General features: G+C 41.5%; 1 protein-coding gene across 1 annotated transcript in view; it reads left to right on the top strand.

Annotated features, from left to right (window-relative positions):
* Nucleotides 1-17,089, top strand: part of LRRC3B (leucine rich repeat containing 3B) — a 47,246-nt gene extending 30,157 nt beyond the window's left edge. Inside the window, exon 2 of the mRNA XM_072851444.1 lies at nucleotides 15,842-17,089. Coding sequence (XP_072707545.1) covers nucleotides 16,005-16,784 — 780 coding nt within the window. The 5' untranslated portion in view covers nucleotides 15,842-16,004 and the 3' untranslated portion in view covers nucleotides 16,785-17,089. The remainder of the gene's footprint in view (nucleotides 1-15,841) is intronic.
* Nucleotides 17,090-17,353: the final 264 nt, after the last annotated feature.

Below are 17,353 nucleotides of genomic sequence, written 5' to 3'. Positions count from 1 at the left end.
AATGTGTAGTAGATACAGGGTAAAACTATACCACTGTGTGGATTGTTTACCATATCAGTGCATCTCTTTTTGCCATATTAGTCAATGGGAAGCTGATGCCTCTGGTGGTGGGCCAATTCATGGCCTGTTAGGTAGCTCCTGGAAAGACTGTATAATTTATAGAACTTGCTAATGCTTGGCAATTTCACTGGGCTCCAAGTTGTAAGGGGTTTACCCATCGGCTCATGAGCCAGTGTGGTCTCTCACGTGAAACTCCCGTGTCTGGCTTCCTTCCGTCACGGTGAGAGCACAGGTGTGACAGCAGTTTCTGGTTCTCGTTCTTTCCTCTTCCTGCAATTCCACAGGCTTTTCTGGCAACCATGAACATTCCTGTAGGTATCACTGCTCTTCTATGCTCTGTCTTTTTGTCCTTGAATTAGTAGTCCTGCCAGTGAGACAAAGACTTTCTTTGTAGCTGGGCCATCTCTATAAAGAGCCTCTAAATCCTAATGTTTGTTTCTGACAGAGAAAAAAAAAGCAGGTGAGTGGCTTTGAATTAATATGCTTTTGGGGGGAAAAAAAGAAAAAAAAAGGGTCAAGCAAGCGAAAAAAAAAAGCCAACAGGTAAAAATAAGTCTTAATTTCAAAAGAATTCCCATTTTTTATTTTGTCTGCCATTATATTTCATTGCTTCTCCATTTCTTTTTTTGGAAGGAATTGTTTTGTTTTGGAAGGAATTGTAAAACAGTGGTCTCATTTTACATACTACCACCCAGACCGTTCTGGGGCAGTGTATGGACACAAGTGACACGTGCTGGCAGACAAAGCCACCATCAGAGTTATGCTCAACACACCTCACCGAGAGCAGCTGCTGTTTCAGGAACCAGAGGAGAAGGAGGCCATACGTGTGCCGCACACCGGGGACAGATTCCCTTTGCTCTGATGTGGCTTTTATACATCTTGCTAGAAATGAGTGGGTTAGTGACTGGGCAGGGATCGCAGGTGACATGGCGGGGCTTGGCATACCAAAGAAAACCTGAGGCCGCATGGGTTCTTGTACTGAGTGACAAAATTCAGTTTTATGGCTCTCCTGGAATCAGACTGAAATGAGACTGGTAGTAAACAACTTCTGTGCTAATAGCAGGGTGCCTTAGCGTGCAGGTGGTTTGGAACAGAAGCAAGTGCCTTTAAGCGTTGTTTTATGGTGTTGTGCATTTCAGACTGAAAAATGGCCACAAGCTTTATTACTTTAATATTAACGCTTTTTCATTACTCTCTCTCTCCCCCCCTCCTGCAAACTGCAGCATTCATCCATTATAAAGTGCCTCTTTCCTTTTTCCCTGCGCCTGCCATTTTTCACAGCGTGAGGAGGGAGAGGCAGGTGGGTAGCAGGAGGGACGGCTGAGGACATAATGGCACCGTATCTGTTGCCAAACAAAGCCAAAGCCCGGGCTGCCACCTGATAACCTGTTGAGGTAACTCTCAAAGCCCTCAACGGGCTTCTGCCGGTTTCTAGTCACCTGCGAGGGGACTGCACCTCTTACGAGGGCTTCTCCCATTAGGGTTCCATCCTCCCTCCCGCTCCTTGATGGTGGGGGCTTTGCAGCGCAGGTGTTGGTATCCATTCCTTCCCAACGCTTGCGATCAGGTATTTCCACTGCGTTTGCCACTGAGGGCTGTGTGCCAGGGTGTTTTAAAATTGGGAAACAAGGAGCAGTGATTCGCAGGACCGAATTTGCCCTGCTCCCACCTGTGATTTGGAAAAACGGCATAAAAATTTTTTTTTCAAAATCCTATTCTTATATTCTCTTTCCCATTCTAAATATGTCAAGTTAAGTTTATCTCGGTGCCAGTACCAACTGTAACCAGAGTTAAATTAGCCCTCCTGTTAGCTCTGCTTGGTTTTTACTTTTCAACAAGCCTTAGTAAAATAAATCATGTCCCCACTTGTCTTTAAATTTCATTATCATGACCTAACTTAATTTGCTATAAATTATTTCTACCTGAGCTTCTTCGGCTGTGAACTTGCAGCCTCCAGCGTCTTGCTCATTGGATCATTGCCCAGCTAATCAAGATTTTTTTTTTTTCTTCAGAACTCCTGCTTTTTGTATCAGCTAGCTCCACCAAAGTCAACTTGGCTGTATAACCTCCGTGGGGACACACAAAGAGCTGATGTATTCTTGTCTTTAAAAGAAGGGTTTTATTGAACTGAGTTTCGGTCCCTTCCTGTTGTGCTCTAGTGCTGTTAATAAAGACTTCTTTTCCCTTAGAATAAATGTGCCCTCAATGGTTTGTTCTCATCTTGGAGGCAGCCATTGCAACACTTTCTTTTGACTCTTCCTTCCTTTTCTTTTCTCCTTGGGAAGAATGACTGACTGACTGGAAAATCTCTGTTCACTCAGTATCGAGCAGCTGTGCCTTGTTTTTGTTTTTTAGCACAGCTAGATTTCATGTCTGATAAAGACTGGTGTTTATTTCCACTGAGAAATGTCGATCCATTTTTTTTTCTTTAGAGCTGTTCCTATTATTTAGCAATTGTTGATAAACAACTTTTATTTCAGCCCCCTGAACATTGAAGGCTCGCCTCTCACCAAGCTGCTGAGTTGCAACCAGGCTAAATATTTTTGCTGAATAAGGGTCAGAGAACCCTTAAAGGATTTCAGCCTCCTACATCAAGTTGTAATAACAACTTGCTATGATCATATGTCCTCAGAAGAGAAACTTATACAGCGAGTTTTTATGACTTTGGAAAAATACTGCATGGTTTTAAAATAAAAAGGATTTTACCTGACTTCCTGGGAAGCCTTGGGGATACTCCGGAGCAGTCATTTCAAAATGAAAACATGCTGATTGTTGCTTAGGTGGAACACATGTAATTTGCAAAGTCCTTTAATGGCAGCAGAGGGCCTGATGTAACTCACCAGCACGTTAAAAAATAGCCAGTTTTTCTAACTCTCATTTGGAAACAAGTAGTAACATGCAACTGTTTATGATGAGCAGTCTAACGTCATCTTTCAATATAGCCTTTCCTTTGAAAACAGACACTTTTGCTTGGTGTCTAGATCCTGGTGGAGCAGATTTCTCTGCTAGAGTAGCTTAACTATTATGGTGGATGTTGACAGAATTGAGTTTTCTGGGTGCATTCAGTCTCCGTTGAAGGCACCCTGTTACCTCCCAGTACGGGATGGTGCAAGAACAGCGGGTACAAAAGTACTGCCTTGGGCACACAGCAGTCTCCTCAGCTCTGACATGCTTCAGTCTGACCTAAATTATTGGGCTCAATATGAGGTTTACTGGTAAACTGACACGTCATGCGATAGGCAGGGGGTCAGATTAGATGATCTAATGGCTCCATCTGGCCTTAAACTCTTAATTACGGAAATGCTGCCAGCACAAGATGGCATTGAAGCTTTCCGCTGCTAGATTTTGCTTGCTTGGGAGATCCTCAGCTGAAGCAGAGCTGCAGAGGTTGTACTTCAGCTAGTCTTTTCCTCAGCTTCTAATGCTGGTAGCAGCCAGCAGAGCTAAAAGCGAGTCCTGATGGGAAAGTGCTAGTCTTGCTTTCATGGAAGTACAAAAGCCCTGTGTGTAACTCTTCCAGACTGTCACACGTTCAGCTTTTAGAGCTAGAATGATATCTAAATATAGAAATAAAATCTATTATTAGCGCAGTACTATGGAATTCATTGAAAGAAAAAAGATAAGTTTCTCTGACAAGCTGATGAAAAAGAAATTGCAGTTATTTGAAGCTGCTCATGGATTAAAACATTAAAAGTGGGGATGTGGTTTTAGTGGTGGGTGGTTTGATACGGTAGAGGTTTATGATACCTTTGCTTGACACCTTTGGTGCAGAAATGGGAAGTATAGATGTGTGTGGTGTTGTAGATGTGCTCTTTGCTCTCTCAGCTATGCAAATGGCAGTGTGCAGGTTTAATAGCCATTGACTCTGCAAAACCAGCATCACTGATCAACCAGTTTCTTCAACAAGCCCAAATAGCTTGTAGTTAACTCAGTGTGTCGCTTGATTCCAGAAGGTCACTTGAATGTCTTCTTAAAGTTGCTTAATTGCTTATTGATCTCGTAATTATTCCATACCTGCTGTCTCTTTTGCTATTTTCTGGAATGCATTAATACATCACAATTTTAATTTATTTAATAGAAGAGTGTGATTTTGTGGTGTTGAATATTCACTTCTAAGTTTAGAGCTTTTAATTGAGAATTTCAAACTTTATTGGTTTCCTTTATATACAAATGTTACACATTTTATTTTTCTTGCATTTTTCTAAATCAGATGCTCTACTTCTGCATGCCTCTTGAAGGTCCTGTTATTATACAACTAGCATATTTCAAAGCACAAGGAGCTGAATTAATAACTGCTGAGGTACTCTGTTCTAAAGTGCTGTCCCCTATTGCTAATTCAGCTTGTGTTTTTTTCCCCTTCTTTCAGATGTTTTCATACAGAGTAATTGCTCTGGAAGTATATTCTTTTTCTTCGTGGTCTCATCTTGTGGATATTAATCAGATTGTTTCATTTTAGTAGTAACTTCTACTGCCCTGGCCTCTTTCCTTGCAAATTCCTTGTGCCATAGGTTATTGCTCTGTGTTTATGTCACTGGGTAGTTGTGCATGGAGAAGAACAGCCTTGGTGTCCTGTGGTGTAATGCAACAGGATAATCTAGATCCCAATTAAAAGCAAGAGTATGTGAAAGTGGATGCTAAACTGCCACTGCCCCACTGCCTCTGCTCACATCTGTATTTCCTATTGAGGCATCTAACCCAAGAGGTGGTCTCATCTGCGGTGACCCATTGCAGTCCTGGGAACCTGCTCTGTGGCAGAGGGTCAGCTGGAAGAAGCAACTTTCAGTCATGCTCTGCTTTGTTCTCCTCCTCCCTTCCCTGTCTTACTTTGGAATCTGTAACACATCATATTTCTCCTAGGACTCCCTAGTGCCCGGGTATCTGCTGCCAGCAGCTGTCTTGTTGGCTGCTTCGTGCAATTGTTGTCAACTTTACAAAGCCGCTAGCATGTTCCTTGCTGAATGGTCCCTTCAGGTTTGCATGCTTGTTTCTGCCTTGCTGACTTTATTATCAGCAGAACTTCCCCAGCCTAATTACAACTTCTCTGTTCCCTCTGCCTACTAAGTTGAAGGAACATTTGGATGAACCTCAAATAAGCCTGAAGATAACAGTATGCAGAACCAAGTAAGCACCCTTAAAAGTGGAAGAAAGGTCTCTGGATGGTCTGAGTCTTGCTTATCTTTGCAAGGCGGTACCTTAAAGGCCTGTTAGTTTCTGATAATGTAGTTTTTGTTAGGGGTTAGATTTACACTTTGCAAAATAAGAATGAGATTTTCAATTGGACAAGGACACCATCTGCAGTCAGCAGATGCAGTTATCAAGATTAAATTGCAGGACTTGTCACTGATTATGATGGTAATCATTGAGGTGATCAGTGTAATTATCTTGAGATCAAGAAGACATTTTCTCTGATACGGTACTGCAGAATTAAGTTGAAGGACCATCCATCATTAGCTACTGGGTAGAGTCAGGGTATGGCTCAAACCAAGCATTTGTCTTTTTCACTTTGACCACATTATTTTATAATATGGGAGGAAAACAGATGAGCAAATATTGTGAAATTGACCTTTTATGTTGAAAAGATTTTCTGTTGGATTCTATCAGATTTATTGAAAACCTACTGCATTGCCTTATTGTGAAAGGCTCCTAGGCATTCAGTTCATAACCAGACTTTAGAACAGACTTTAGTCTGGGTCTCTTTACCCAAGGAAGACAAAGTATTTCCACTTCAGGTTATTTTAAGCTTTCAGAGTATTTTTTTTCTAGTATAGATCATATGGAGGATTGACTCAGCTGCTGCTGGAAAGGGTTTTCTTGCCAAACAGAATGGTTGTTGATGTTGTCATAGAAAATGTGACCGAAACTCAGTAGCGTATAATCCCAAACTCTAAAAATGCTTTTGACTCTACTGCACACTAATAATTAATCTAGAAACAAATTATACGGTTTTGGAGAACTCTTTACAGACAGTCATTTGTGGTGGAGCATTTCCCTTTGGCATCTGTAGGATGGATCTTCATGTTCTTATATAGTGGTAAAAAATCCATTTTGCAGATATGTTTGCTGAGTATATCTTAAGCCTTTGTTCATTCTTCTATAGATTGTCAAGCCAATTTCTTGCAAATACAGTGATAAATGATGTTCGGGAGATGATGGTATTTATCATATCTTATGCATTTCATTTTTAACTTACTTCATGTTGCCACTACCTGTGCAGTGTAAGTGTATGTAATGTTTTGTTTGCTTTTTCAGATGGCATAGATACGCATACGAAATGTTGTTTGTATTTCCCAGCAGGGTATATTGCTCAGGGAAGGGATGGGAGCCTTTTGTAGTCTAAGTCATATGAAGAGGATGCAGGACATAACTGGGAAAAGTAGGCAGCACTGAACATCTTCTAAAAAGCAAGTGATGATGACAGTGGAAGAAAAACCCCATATTCGATCTTTGTTAGGGCTTGAAAGAAGGAGGTCTAAGAGCATCCCTGACAGCTGTTCCTTTAATTTCCATCAAGCATATTAAATTTCCTTCCAAGAAACGTGTTGCCTCAGAAGACTTCCAAGAGCAAAGCATTGTAGGAAAGATAGGAGATAATTGGTAATATTTTTCTGTAATTGATCTGTTATTATATCTGCTAAGCTTCACACAATTATTTATCAGCCGAGAGTTATAAAATAATTCCTGACTTGCAATGAAAACGGAGAAAAGTCAAATACATTTTTTAACATGAACCCAACCCATCAGTCTTAAAGTGCTGATTCATTTGCCCACGCAGTATAATTAGGTAAGCTGTTGATCTGTTATAAGGAGTGATACATTCAGTGATCTCACAATCAGAAAGTAATTATAGCTTAAAATGTTCATTTGGCTCTCCTCAACCATTTTATTACTCCGCGACTGTTAAGAGGGGGTATTTGTAGCTTAAGATCTGTAAACTTTTCCCTACACAGTTCGCTTCTGCAACTGGAAGTGGTTTGTCATGAGCAGCTGTTAGACGGATGTCTATACTGGAAGGTTTATTGGGAACAAAATGTCAACTGGCATTCTGAGTCCTGTCTTAGGGGAGAATATTATAGTTTGAGTACATTTGGTGTTTCATTAGATAATGAATCCATTATGTAATTGGAGTTCAGTCTCACACTGATTAATCATGACATTTCAATTATTCATTGAATCAGTGATCTTTTGCACCCCTTTTTTCCCACCTCATTTGATGTTGGCTTCTATTAATTTCTCTTCTGACTGCTTTAGGATTTCATCTTGCCATGTTCTGAGATCCTGAAAGTCTTCCACTGCTGGAGACTTTCATCTGGGAATTTAAATCACCTGGCACCTTGCAAGCAGCTCTTGGCATCTCTCTGGTTTGGTGCTTCCTAGCGTTTTAACTGCCTACCTTCAAGGTGGCTATGCTGTGAAGCAGCCAGGCAGCCGCACTGCATTTGAAGAGTGCCAGGGAGGGATGCATGAAAGACAGAGGTTGCCAGCACCCTGGGTCCCGAGACTCGAGACCAGATTCTTGTTTCATCTGCTAAATGGAATTTCCTGATGGTGTCCCGGAGCCACAGAGAGAGTCGAGTTGCCCAACTCAGTGTCTGCCTGTGCAGCTACTGAGGTTGCCCTTAGCTGCGGCATGTCATGGTGTCTTCCCCGCTGACAGTACACAGGCAACATTTTTTTAAAGGATTATATTTGTGTGGAGGAATTCACTTGGTACCCATGAAGTTTGTTGTTCTGTAGCGTGGCAGACAGCATAGAGATCAGAAGCGGCTGTTGTGTTCTCCTTTGGGTCCTGCTGCTCCCGCTCAGCTCCAGCTTGCAGGTATCCTCATGTTCCAGCTTGGTACTGACTCAGTCAGTCACGTTGCTGTGGTGTAGTTTTATCGTATGTCCATAGGGAAGTGAACAAAAAATACCTTTTTTTTTCTTTTCTTTTCTTTTTTTTTTTAAATTACTGTTATTTTGATATTGTCACTTTGGAGCCATTGTCTAAATCCTGGAATAGATTTAGAGTAAGATGTAGAAGAAGGAGGCTCAGCATTTTTACATCAGTCGTCTTGTGTTTTTAAACAGTTGTGGTCAGATTCAGCCCGCAGGTGTTGGAGGAGCCACGGAGGATTTCATGGAGGTTTTTCCCCCATGTGCACAGACTCTGTGGGCCCCCAGAGGCTCAGCTGCTCACAAACATGGCACACAGATGTACTGGACAACCCAACGTGTAGCTTACTGGATGGTCTGTACTAACCGGTAGTATAAGATTGATTAAGGATAGGATGTATGGAAATAGTTCTTCCCACGGATATCTTCCCTGTTTTGATTCTTCGTAAATATGCCATCTGCAGTTACTTGGGAGTAGTGGTGGCAAATCTGTTTCTTTGGTTCAGGTAAAATTGTCCTGTCCTCAGTACTTTAGCAAACTGGACTGTTTGGGTGGGCTAATCACCTGTGAATTTTAGCCTTTAGTCTCCAGCTTATGGCTGTCTTGTCAATACTAATTACAAGGTAATAGAGTATGGCATTTTATGACCATATTAATGGCAAAAAAAAAGTACAAAGAGATAAAATATAGCTCTTTATGGATGTGGAGAGTAAGGCAGGTCTGTGTGTGTGCTGTAACAAACAGATTGGCATTACAGGAAGAAGAGTTCAAGGAAAACAATCCATTAAAAAGAGGAATATTTTCTATTTCGTTGGGTAATTTGCTAAACCTGATTTAAAACAAAAGTATTCAATATGGCACACTATTCAGTATTCATAGAGCAAGACCTATTTTAATAGAGAATAGGAGACTAGATTTATCAGTGCGCGTCTTTTGTATATACCAACATAGTCAATGTCTTAAAGAGGGAAAAAAAAAGTTATAGTAATGTCAGGTCTTTCAAAACTATAAAACATCTCAGTAATTCTCTGGAAGGCTGATAAAACAATGATGTTTTTACAGTGTTCCCTTTTAATGGATTTTTAGTTACAAAATTTAATTTTTATTCAAAGTGCAAGTTTGCTCTAAAGGATGTCTAAAAAAAGAGCCCCGTAGGAGTCTTTTATTTCCTGGGCTTTTCTAATTCCATATCAAACTTCCGCTGTTTGCACACAAGAAGGATGTTACTCTGAAGGTTAGGAGTTTACTTAGACTGGGCTTGAAAAGTCGAGCTGTTTTTTTAGGGATCTCTTGAAGGCTTATTGGGTGCACAGCTGAAGCTGAGCATTTCATTTGAAGACAGTAGAGCTGCACACATGAACATGAATATGAGCAGTTTATAGATTTGTATGCGAGTTGTATGGGTTGTACGTGAGGAGGACATGTGCAGTCCATCTGGAGTGTGGAGATCCCAGTTGCTCACAGGGGGACACCTTTGGTATTAACTGAAAAAACAGTGATGTTTGTGGTGGACTCTGTGATCCCAAGGAGTGTGGAGCATTGCCATGCCATTTGGGATCTGTTTTCAAATGAGGGCTTCTCCAGGTACCTAAAGTTAGTAGCAGGGGAATTTAAGTTTTCCAGCTGTACATCACCAGAAGCATGGTATGGCTGGGCAGGTGAATTACGACCAGACCCTACGATCCACATTCTTGGGAAGCTGGGTTGTACATAATTTTTTCCAGTTTTTCTGGAGGTTGAAAAGTGACAGACGAGACAGATTGAGTGCAATCATGACGTGGCCAACAGGCCATCCCCTGTGGTTGATCTGTTGACTTCTTCTTTTCACCTCTTCCTATTCTTGCTTGCTCGTTTGAGCACGTAAGCTACACGTAAGCAAGAAATTCCTCTCTAATCATGGCACCTTCAGTAACCACAAATACAAACTGTGCGTGCAGATGCCAAGCATCTCTAGTTAGCTGTGACCCCTTTGACATTGCTGGAGTAATGGATGCAATCTTTTTCATCAGGGGATCCAGCTTTGAAGACAAGAAGAGACATTATTCTAGTACGTTACATTATTGGTAGGAAAAATGGAGTTGATATCACTGAATTTCCTTCACAGTGAGACGTGTGCCATGCAGCTCTCTTTGCAGATGACAAGAGGATGGTGTAGTTGCTCGAATGCCAGTGAAGACATAATTTAGCTTATGGAATCTGCACAGATGATCATGCATGAGATGGGAATACCACTTGGCATAAGAGATCAGCAGTGAAAACCCTTTGTAGCCAGACTTTCTGACCCTAGAAGCCACATAAAAATCTGTAGGTGGCTGACAGCTATGCTTTCACTTTTGTACTTGCCCCCAGACTTGACTCCACAAGCTTGCCTTGCTCCTGTACCCTCACTGCTTCCCCCAGGATCCCAGTGCTACTGCAGTTGCCCTTAACATCACTTATGCTTTTGGGCCACCACTGCAGTCCCTCTTCATCTGCTGGGCACCTTGCATACTTTTACCTTTTGGTTTTTTTTTAACTCATTTTGTGCCATGGCTTTGTAGTCCCATGCAATCTCTGAACCTAACCAGGGGGGTAAAAATTTCTTGTATAGCTGGGACTGTACTCTGCCCATTGACAGTGCTGCACTCTCCAGTTCTTGGGGTTGGGCTCCAAGGGGGAAGATGCAGCTGACTGGCCTGATCAGTTATCTATCAGATATCTGTGATCAGCCCATCAGCCTCTGGAGTGGGAAAAGAGAGGGAACACTGCACAGTGGGTAGAGACAGGGACATGATGGAAGGAAGCATGCCTCCTGTGCTCAGAAGGAGACCGTGCTTCAGCTGCAGCTTGATGCCATAGCACCTTCTGTCTTTTTTCTCAGCATCCCATGACATCACATCCCAAAGAAAGAGCATCTTCCAAAACACCAGCAATATTTATCCAGTTGTTATAGCTAGAAGAGCACTTTCTGCCCAGTGCCTGTGGTGGTTGGCTTAGGGAACCAAAATGGTTTTTAGGATCATATCGTTCTTTATTTTCCTATTTCTGCTTGCTCGTGAATGACAACAACAACAAAACCTAAAAATTCTCTCCTGTCTCGTATCACTGAAAAGTCCTTATGATCTGTGATCCAGCGAAGGCCAGTGTGGTACTGACTGCAGAGAGCTGCTGCAGATTCTTCCCATCAGTGTTTGACCACAAGCAAGACAAGTGAGGATGCTGTGTGTGTCTGGGGGTCTTAGGCTGGCATGGACCTGTGTGATATTGTTCTACAGACTTTATTTGTGGCCCTCATTGCTGTGATTTGGGGCAAAAATCATCCCATCGAGACATTTATATTAAATACATCAGGTCATGGTCTGGTCTTTATCATGTGAGATCTTGCTTGATGAATAACCATCAGGAAAAGGGTGACATTTTTGATCCCTCCTCAACATAAATGTTTAGGAATTCACCTGAAAATGTCTGTGAATTCAGGCAAAATTCGAAGTAAAAGCATTGTGATATTGGAGCAACTTGAACAAAGATACTTGGGTGTCACAGGTAATTTTTGTAGTGCTAGACAGTAATCTTTGAAGCACCCTACTGAAATCTAGATACACAATGTATGGAGAAGGCATCTGATGAACAAGCAGGGAGTGAGTCTCTCTCTCTCTCTCATTCGGAAGATGAAAATTTCCAGGAAGGGCGTCATCAACAAGGGGCTCTGCTAACTTCATCTTGGTGGAGATGCAAGGTGATCTGGACAGTTGAATGTGTCTGTGCTTGAAATACTAGAGGCAGGATACCTCTTAAGGCTGATTTTGGTCTCTGCTTTTGAGTCCTTGGCAGTGACTGGCCTCCAAGTGCAAGGGACTGGAAGCTGCTCCACTCTGACTTTTTTATGGGGGTAGAGGCAATGTGGAGGGCCAGTGACAAACTAATGTAATGACTGAAGGGTAATGACTGAAGAGCTGCCAGGTGGACTCTGAAAGTCTCTATACCATAGTAGAAACCACTTTTATTTCCCGTTGCCCTTCTCTTCTGTTAAGTCTGTTAAATCAGACATCTTTAACTGTGTATATGATTGATTCTTTTTTTATGCATCTTTTGTTATCTTAGCATTATCCTAAACAACAAAAACTCTCAGTCTGTTTCACAGTGTCACTTTTATGCTGTTCTGTGTGATGGCTATACGATTTCCTATACTCCTGTATCTTGCTCTGAGGACACAATAGCGTAAGTTAAGATTGAAAATAGTCTTGTCGTGGACTTTCTGTGTGACTTGGCTAAGTCTGCAGGCTCTTTTTTCCAGGTGGGTAGTTGGAGGCACTAATGCCTCTTTACATCACTCATTTCTTGTGGGGAGGAGTTATTAATCAAATACCTAATTTAGTAATATTGCATTCAGGTGCTAAGATACAGTCTCTGCACTGTGCTTGCTGGAAAGGCAAGCATCTGCAAGTACCTGACACCTGAAGCTCAGTAGAAGTCTCACTGTGTATTAAAAGCAAATGTGCTTTCCTTGAGGAGTTCAGGATTTGTACATTTTCCTGCACTGTTGGATGCTTGTACTGAGTGAATGTTCTTGGGGGAGCATGAGAAGAGGAAAGCTTGAAAACCAGTTTAAATTGCAAGACTGTAAAGAATTATTTTGTGTGATCTTCCCTCTGTGGTTTTATTGCCCTGCAAGATTTGACTTGTACGTTAGGTTTTCTATGTTTGTATTTGTATTTTAGAAATGTACACAAAATGTCTTTTTATAGCACGCTGTTACCTGTGCTTGTACTATTGCTGTCATTTCCCTGTGCCTTCAATTACTTTTTAATTTATTTTTCAGGTTTTTTATTTGCAGATTTACAATTCATGTATTTGTTTTAATTCTGTGTCTTCTGTCCCTTTCTCTGTCCGGTGTACATCTCTGATCTTTATTCCAACTTTGTTACCTTCTTCATTTGTTGTGTCCCAAGCAGGGAAAATTAGATAGATGCTCAAGAAGCCAAAAATCTTCCTTTTGGCATCACAAATATGCGGATCCTAGTTCTCTTTTTTCCTTGTTGCAGTCACTAGGATGCCTGTGAGTCAAGAAAGTACTTGCTGTAAGTTTGTTGGTGAAACCCAAACCTCAGATATCTCTTGGATCAGATATTCTGATTATGGAAGTAAACAAAGCTCCGTTTCCCCTGACTGATGCTCAGTCCTGTTGGGTTGCTTCCAGTTAATTCACTGAGAATTTGCTGAGCTTGATTCTTGCTCAGCTAAGTTTTGTTGACTGGATTGTTAATTATAGGTTTAAACTTGTATTTTCTCTTTCTAACAACTTACATCATCGTGCGTTTTTCTCCCTCTTTATCCATTTACTTAGTTATCTCTTTCAAAGAGGCATTGCTTCATTAAACACTTTCCTGCTTAGTCGGTAATGAGCCTACTTCTTCCACTCTAAACACATTCCACTCTAAATACATTAAAGAAAAAGAGCTTCGTTTGTCTTCAGTGGGATGAAGATGTTCCACATTGTCTTTGGTGCGTGAGGCCTCTTTGATGCATGATCTTTGGTGGCATAGCTGTGCTGTGGAGGACTCAGCAGGATCCATGGTGTAATTCCAGGTTGGCAGGGTTTTTTTTAGCCTGTAATGAAGCGAATATGATGTTTAATCATCACAGTCTGGTGAGAACAGTGTGAATTTTATGCTTCTACAAAATTAAGCATCCAGTTCAGCTCTTTGCTCTTTCACCCTGGTCTATTCCTGTGGTCGGACTCCAGTATCGTTGGTAAGCCACTGTATACAAGTCGGCAGTGGTGAGATGCTTATTCTGTGATGGTGAGCTGGACCACTCATCTACTCTTTTGGTGCAGCACAGTAGTGAGACACGTAAACATGAAGGGAAAAGAAAATAGGTGGCTGTTTTGCAGCAGCACCCAGGGCTGCGGGAGGGAGGAGCAGATTGCCAGCTCAGAGCTGCCAGGGGGAGCAGCTGCCAGCTCCAGCTTGGCCTTCAAATGGGTTGCACATTTTAGCAAATACTTAGCACTTTTGGGCAGGCTGGGAAAAAACTTCTGTAACTTGTCTCCTTCTGTAGCAGATTGCTGCCTGATCTGAAGACCAAGCACTGCAGTGACCAAAGAGCCGCAGGGAGAAATGGCAAGGATGCACCCAGTGCAACGGGCTTCTTTCACGTAAACCCTGTTTCTTCCAGAGCGGTCCTGCAGGACTCTCTGTTGATTGAGGAGGTGCTGCCTCACCTCCATTTTCTCATAGGGAGCTTTTCATGCTCTGCTTACTTCCCTTCTTAATGGTTCATATTTCCAGGGTTAACTTCACAATTTCTCATTGCTAACAATTTCGTTTCTTTTTAATTTTAGAGTAGAAGATTTCCGTGTGATGGAGTCCAAGTGTAAACTTTCTGTTTAGGTTCCTGGGCCATCTCTCTCAATCGGTAGATAAGTTGAAGAGCAGTGGTGATACACTACTACTCTTTGCAGTAGTTGCAGTGAGAGTGTGCTGACCGTTTGCCATTCCCGAGCTATAGCAATGGAGTAATCACACATATATACATGTTATTAAGATGTTTTGGTTTTTTTTCTGTGGGGTTGCTGACGTACTAAGGCTCAGCAAAAGGGTTAAATAAAACTTGAGCTATAGGTTTTAAATACTGCATGACCCATATTACTGTGATGTGACAGAAACTGCAGTTAGTATGTGAGTTCTGCAGGCAAAAATGATTGCAATGCAATTTCTTCTTTTTCGTGTAAAATCACAGATATCCTCCTTGCAGGGATTTTGTTGTTCAGTGGACTACACTGTGGGTTTGGGGGAAAAAAAAATCATTTATATGTAAATACAACCTGAAGGCTGCAAATATCCAAGCTGCTACAAAGACAGAGGGCATGTACATGAAAACAAATGGACCTGTTGTGGTTAGAAAATTCATAGTTTACTGTAATAGAGGAAAAAAATAAATGAGCTTGTCTTTGAAACCTTATAGGTCAGCATTTCAGACTTCTGTATTTGTGCTCCAATTAAAGGAGAAAATGGAAAAGCTTCTGGATATTTACTATTTTTAAGCCAACTTGAGAGGGGAGAAGCAGAAACAATATTTTCCAAATGTTCTATTAGCAAATTACATGCCATGAATAAGATTTTTTTTTTTTTTTTGCTCATACGTAGGTTTGTGTGAATTTTATTTGGTTGGGGGGGTATGAGGTTTTGGCAATTCTCACATTTCTTTCTTTTTCTCTATGTTAAATGAAAAGAAAATTTTCAAGAAAACTGGAAGCAGAAGTTATTTCTGTGGGTCTCACAGCAGTGTCTCACAAAATGCTGGGAGGTACAGGAAATCCAGTGGTCAAAAGCAGAAGAGAAGGAGGGGGGGAAAACAAGGAGATGGTGGATGTTTGTAGTGTCTTGCAGTAGCATTTGGTCTACTTAATTTTTTTTTCTTGATACAGTAAAAATACTTCCTTGCTGAAGTACTTTGATTTGGACTTAAAATCGTACAAATTATTTTGAGATAAGTTCACATTAACCACCACAAATTCCTCACTTACCCCAGCTTACTGTTGCTGGAGATCCAACTCTTAGCTCCTATTAATGCATCTTCTGCTTTAGCAAGGGAAAATGTAATTTAGTTTTATAGCTGTTTTAGAAAAGTCTGTGATAAAACCAAACCAGTGCCTCCTCTAATAAGTATTAAAGCCCAAACCTGTGCAATTTGTAATAAGTGTAGTCTGTCCTCTTAAAAATGTACTGGGGATTTACGTACTAAACTCAGATTAATGCTAATAGGAGTTACCTAAATAAATCCTCTGGTGCACTGATAGGATAATAGATCATTTATTTAGTGTTGCACTTCATGTTGACTCCATTTTATTGCTATTTTTTTTTAATGAACACAAAATTGGGATTGGAGTTTATGGTATAAGGAACTTGTTTTCCTTCCTCTCTGTAGGTGTGCTTCTAAGAAGAGTATTGACCATGAGGAAGCTGACATGTTAGTCAGTTTTTACTAATCCCACAGAAGAAAATGAAGCCACGTTTCAGCTTTGCCGATCCCTTTCCTACCACTGTTGGCTGAATGAGAAATGGTCGTGTGATTATGCTGACACCCCAGCATGCATTTTGTAGACCTGTGGTTAACTCGTTCCCTCTCCATGTGTCTGCTCTTACAAAGTTTTGTCCTCATGATACTGTGCTTTCATTCTGCCAGTATGTGCCCGAAAGGCTGCCTCTGTTCTCACTCCGGAGGTCTGAATGTCAGCTGTAGCAATGCGAACCTCAAGGAAATACCCAGAGATCTCCCTCCAGAAACAGTCTTACTTTATTTGGACTCCAATCAGATAACATCTATCCCCAATGAAATTTTTAAGGACTTGCACCAACTGAGAGTCCTCAATTTATCAAAAAATGGGATTGAGTTTATAGACGAACATGCCTTTAAAGGGGTGGCAGAAACCTTGCAGACTCTGGATTTGTCCGACAACCGGATTCAAAGCGTGCACAAAAACGCTTTCAACAACTTAAAGGCCAGAGCCAGAATTGCAAACAATCCCTGGCACTGTGACTGCACGCTGCAGCAGGTGTTGAGGAGCATGGCCTCCAACCACGAGACGGCCAACAATGTCATCTGCAAAACTTCTGTGCTGGATGAACATGCGGGGAGACCGTTCCTCAACGCTGCCAACGACGCTGACCTCTGCAACCTTCCTAAAAAGACTACCGATTACGCCATGCTGGTCACCATGTTTGGCTGGTTCACCATGGTGATCTCCTACGTAGTTTATTATGTCCGGCAAAATCAGGAGGATGCAAGGAGGCACCTTGAGTACTTGAAATCCCTGCCAAGCAGGCAAAAGAAACCAGACGAAGCCGATGACATTAGCACTGTGGTATAGTATTCTGAATACAATGACTGCCTTTGTGATGGAAACTAGATTTGGATGACACTAAAACCAGAGGTTTACTTCTAACATTCATTGTAAACATTAAGACTTTTGGGGTTTTATTCTGTTTAACTGAATTACACCACTGTTGAGCTTTCTAACAGGAAGTTTTGTCTGGGTGGTATACTTTAATTATTTCTCTGGTGGTATCCTAAAGCAAGTGAATTAATATGTAAACATTAGTTTAGACCCATTCCACTATTTAATAACGAAATTTATTTTTTTAATTTAAAAACCAAATAAAAGCTTAAATTTGAACCATGTAAAACAGAGTAATTTATTGGTCAGAAACCTGTCCAGTGCCAGAGCACACTTGGTTTGGTGAGTGCTTGCAAGGTAGAAAAGAGGAGTGATGATGAAGTGGGCTGTGAGAGGGCTGGGAGCGGAGGGTCCCCGAAGGGCACTTCTCTCCCTGGGATGCAAGGTGAAGAGCTGGTGAATGGTAGCCCATTTTTGGGGCTGCTTGCCATGACAGGAGAGGGGCGCAGTGTGGGGAGAGCAGAGTGCCCTGACTCCAGGTG

The sequence above is a fragment of the Ciconia boyciana genome, chromosome 2 (genome assembly GCF_034638445.1).
Source record: "Ciconia boyciana chromosome 2, ASM3463844v1, whole genome shotgun sequence".
NCBI classification, from domain to species: Eukaryota; Metazoa; Chordata; class Aves; order Ciconiiformes; family Ciconiidae; genus Ciconia; species Ciconia boyciana.
The sequence above is the reverse complement of the archived record's forward strand: the minus strand, read 5'-3'. Positions and strand labels throughout refer to the sequence as shown.